Here is a 4,457-nt window from a genome sequence, read left to right on the forward strand (position 1 = left end):
CTGCTGTGTAAACTTGCATTTGAAGAAAGGGCTCTGAGTCTTTTAAAGATGGTTTGGAAGAGTCTGGTCTACCTCAAGTCCACACCTTTTTACTGATGGACAAACTGAGGCTCCAGTGAATCCGTGGCAAATGCAGGATTATGATCCAGATGTTGTAACCCACATTCTGGAGGTCTTTCACCACCCATCACCCCAACTCAACACAATCATCCCCAAAAGGGCCTTTCTCGTTCCCTGCCCAAACCCGTCTTTCTATTCTAAGCCTGGACTCGGCCATCACCTCTCCTGACCAATGCCAAGAGCTGCTTTCCAGTGGGGCATTGCGGCTGGGTGGGGCCTGTGGCTCCCATTAATGAGAAGAGTTAGAAAACACACTCATTCTGGCCCCCACTTCCCAGCTCTCCACTCCTGGCCTCTACCTCTCCCCCGCTTGCATTCATCCACCCACAGGGTCTTTTCTGTGGCTAGAGAAGGATGGAGATATTTTCAGGGTTGTGCAGGTAATGTTTGAGAGACATGCAGGGAATCCCAGGACAAAGCTGTGTCTTTGATTAAATGGGTGAGGACTACCAGAAGGTGATGGAAGTCTTCTTGCGAAATATGGCCATTTCCTAAGCACAAGCAGCCCTGTTTTGGGGCCCAGGTGACAAAGTGAGGTGCAGTATAGGGGAGAGCCATGTCCCACAGAATGCTGGTGCCTCAAGAGGGGCAGTCCTTGGCCAGCTGGGGAGCAGGACTCTCACATATAACCTGGGGCACTGCGGGAGGGGCACAAGGCCCTGGCATCCAGCAATGGGGTGTGGAGCACGGTGATCTGGGCCCATCCTCCTGCATGTGCACACCCAGACTGAGAAAAGTCTTGGGCGGGAAAGGAAATGAGTGTGGCCGCCAGGAAATGGCGGGGCTAGCGGTGGTGGAAGGAGAAGCTGACACACATGTGCATTAACCAGGACTTTTATGGCCTCGGTGGCTCCCCAACAGCTCAGCGAGGGAGTGGGGCCGTGTGGCTCTAGCTCTAGAGTGGAGGCAGGAGAACAGCAGGACCACAGCCTGGCATCCTTGCTGTGGGGGGAGCGGTTCCCACTCAGAGGGCGAGGACCAGAGGATGGTGCGAAGAGCTCTTCTCTCTGGACGTCTCCAGGGTCATGCTGCTACCCCAGGGCTGTGGGGGCAGATGGGGTGAGGGGACGAAGGAGGCTGTCAGAGAGATGGAGGACCAGGTCCCCAGTGCCCCCACCCCTTCTGCTCCCCTGCCCACCCCGGGCCACCCAGTGACCCAATCCACCCCACGCTCAGCCTGTGCCAGGTTCAGGTTCAGGAAGGTAGCGTTGGTCCTTGTGCGAGGGAGGGAGGTTGACTGTGAGAAGAGAGAATGGGTGAAAAGGAATCCCGAGGCTTTGTCGGGGTGGCCTGCTGCCACTGAACAGCATTCTCCCCTAACACTGACCCAGAAAACCAGAGTTTGATCAGTAAATGGATGAAAGTGGGTAACTGGCAGTGGTTGAGTCCTTGATCCTGGAAATTTCCAGTGATAGGGGAGGCACCATCCCGAACTCAGGGACATGGCTTCTGAGAGTGCTCTGGCTGCTGGGGGAGGCAAGATTCCAGACTTGGGGAATGATCTTATCCCCAGTGTCTGAGAGCTAATGGGGGAAACCTGGCCCTACTGTAGGGACATGGACTCACAGACCTCTGGGGATGCTCAGTCAGATGGAGGAGACATGGTCCCTGGCTCTGGGAGCTCCCAGTCTGATGGAGGAGACATGGCCCAGTCTGATGGAGGAGACATGGTCCCTGGCTCTGGGAGCTCCCAGTCTGATGGAGGAGACATGGACTCTGGTTCTGGGAGCTCCCAGTCTGATGGAGGAGACATGGTCCCTGGCTCTGGGAGCTCCCAGTCTGATGGAGGAGACATGGTCCCTGGCTCTGGGAGCTCCCAGTCTGAGGAGGAGACATGGTCCTTGGCTCTGGGAGCTCCCAGTCTGATGGAGGAGACATGGTCGCTGACTCTGGGAACTCCCAGTCTCACGGAGGAGACATGGTCCCTGATTCTGGGAGCTCCCAGTCTGATGGAGGAGACATAGTTCTTGCCTCTGGGAGCTCCCAGTCTGATGGAGGAGACCTGGACTGTGCCTCTGGGAGCTCCCAGTCTGATGGGGGAGACATGGACTGTGCCTCTGGGAACTCCCAGTCTGATGGAGGAGACGTGGTCCCTGCCTCTGGGAGCTCCCAGTCTGATGGAGGAGACATGATCCCTGACTCTGAAAGCTCCCAGTCTGATGAAGAAGACATGGTCCCTGACTCTGAGAGCTCCCGCTCCCAGTCTGATGGAGGAGACATGGACCCTCACTACTGGAGCTCCCAGTCTGATGAGGGAAACATAGTCCCTGACTCCAGGAGCTCCCAGTCTGATGGAGGAAACATGTTCTATAACTCTGGGAGCTCCCAGTCTGATGGAGGAGACATAGATCCTGACTCTGGGAGCTCTCAGTCTGATGGAGGAGACATGGATCTTGACTCTGGGAGCTCCTAGTCTGATGGAGGAGACATAGTTTCTGACTTTAGAAGCTCCCAGTTGATGGGGAGACATGGTTCCCAACATCTGAGAGCTCCCAGTCTGAGGGAGGTGACATGGTCTTCAACATTTGGGAATTCCCAATCCAGTGGAGGAGACATTGTTCCTGACTTCTAAGAGCTCCCAGTCTGATGGAGGAGACATTGCTCCTGACTTCTAAGAGCTCCCAGTTCAGTGGGGGAGACATGGTGCCCAACATCTGGGAACTTCCATTCTGATGGAGGAGACACAACTTCCACACGTAGAAGCCTCCATCCTAATGGAGTCGACCATCCTTATTTCAGTTTGAAAGAGAAACTCCACCGTCTGATGGTAGAAACTTTGCCCTCACGACAATAGAAAGGAGGAGACATGATCCCCATTGCATAGGATCTCCCCATCTGATTCATCCTTACTCTATGCCTGCAGTCTGATAGGAGAGGTAAACTCCCATCATTAACCCATTTCCCCAATATGGACCCTATGTTTTAGGGTCCACCTGTCTGCAGGAAAAAGGATGCTCCACCGTCAGACTATGCCTTCTCTTTTAAAACCTTCAGTCTGCTGTACCTCTTATTTGAGAAAGAAGGCATGGGGGTCCCCTTTATCAACCCTCAGTCTGATGGAGGAGGCCAGTCTACCCACAGTGTAGGTCATTAGTTTGATAGAAGAGGCAGAACCCTATTTGGGGACTCCCAAGTTAGACGGAGGAGACAAGGCCTCTTCCTTCAGTCTGATGGGGGAGGGATATCCATCTTTGGTCTATGTCCCCCAGCCTGATGGAGGAAGCAAAGGCTCCTTTTGGGAGCCCTTGTCTAAAAAGGGGCATGCCTTGCCCTTTCCCACACACTCACGGGCCACCTGCAGCTCCACTTCCAGTGTCTCGGTCTTGCCCTGCAGTGTGACGGTCTTGAGTGTGTAGCGGCCAGTGTCTGTGAGGTTCAGCTTTTGCACCAACAGTGAGCAGTTGGGGAAGCCCACCTCCCGGCCTGTGTGTGCGGGGCCTGCAATCCAGGTTCCTGATGGCAGCTGGCTGAGCAGCCGGTTGGGCTCGGAGGCAGGCCCGCGGTACCAGGCGTAGACCAGCAGGTCCTTGGGGTAGCCCTGCACGGTCAGCGTCACGTCCTGGCCCTCCATTGGCTTGGTGGGCACGGGCATGATCATCATGGCAACTGCTGCAGCTGGGGAGAGAGCGAAGGGGCTGGGTCAGCTTGGCCTGCATCTGGCATCGTGTCCCCCTCCCATTCCCTGCTGGCCTCCCCCCAGCTGGCTGGCACTCCCCTTGTAGGGTGCTGGGAAGGAGACTGAGGAAGGAGGTGACTTGTGTCGTGGTGGAGGTGGATTCTGGGTCCCAATAGTGTCTGCTAGGGGACTGTGTCTCCCCTATCGGACTACAAATTCCCAGCCTTTGAGAGGTGTCTCTCCCATCAAACTGGAAGACCCTGGAGGGTTGGGTCATGTCTCCTCCATCAGAATGGAAATTCCCCAAATATAGGGGCCATGTCTCCCCTATCAGAGTGGAAATCCCAGAAAATGGAGACCATGTCTTCCCCATGAGATGGTTGGGACTTGTGTCTGTCCGGGAGACCCCAGAATGTGTAAACCATAGCTCCTCCATCTAGAGGGTGGGAGGCCATGTCTCCTCCATCAGATTGAAAATTCCTACAAGGTGGCAGCACTGTTTCCTCCATCAGATTGAGAAATTCTAAATTGTTGCTGGGTTTTTCCAATCAAGTTGGGGACCCTAGAAGTTAGAAGGAAATGTCTATTCTATCAGGCTGGAAATTCCTAGAAAGTGGGGACCTGTACTCCTCCATCAGATTAGGAGTACCCCAAAGGTGGATACCCCATCAGACTAGGAATGCTAAAAAAAACAGGGCCATGTCTCCTGGAGACCAAGTCT

General features: G+C 54.7%; 1 protein-coding gene across 1 annotated transcript in view; it reads right to left on the reverse strand.

Moving 5' to 3' along the window:
• Positions 1–942: 942 nt before the first annotated feature.
• CEACAM16 (carcinoembryonic antigen-related cell adhesion molecule 16) overlaps positions 943–4,457 on the reverse strand; it is a 9,244-nt gene continuing 5,729 nt past the window's right edge. Inside the window, exons 5-6 of the mRNA XM_011963036.1 lie at positions 3,409–3,735; positions 943–1,162 (exon numbers count right to left, since the gene is read on the reverse strand). Of these exons, the coding sequence (XP_011818426.1) occupies positions 1,152–1,162; positions 3,409–3,735 (338 nt within the window). The 3' untranslated portion in view covers positions 943–1,151. The remainder of the gene's footprint in view (positions 1,163–3,408; positions 3,736–4,457) is intronic.

The sequence above is a fragment of the Colobus angolensis genome, unplaced genomic scaffold, assembly GCF_000951035.1.
Source record: "Colobus angolensis palliatus isolate OR3802 unplaced genomic scaffold, Cang.pa_1.0 Scaffold60, whole genome shotgun sequence".
NCBI classification, from domain to species: Eukaryota; Metazoa; Chordata; class Mammalia; order Primates; family Cercopithecidae; genus Colobus; species Colobus angolensis.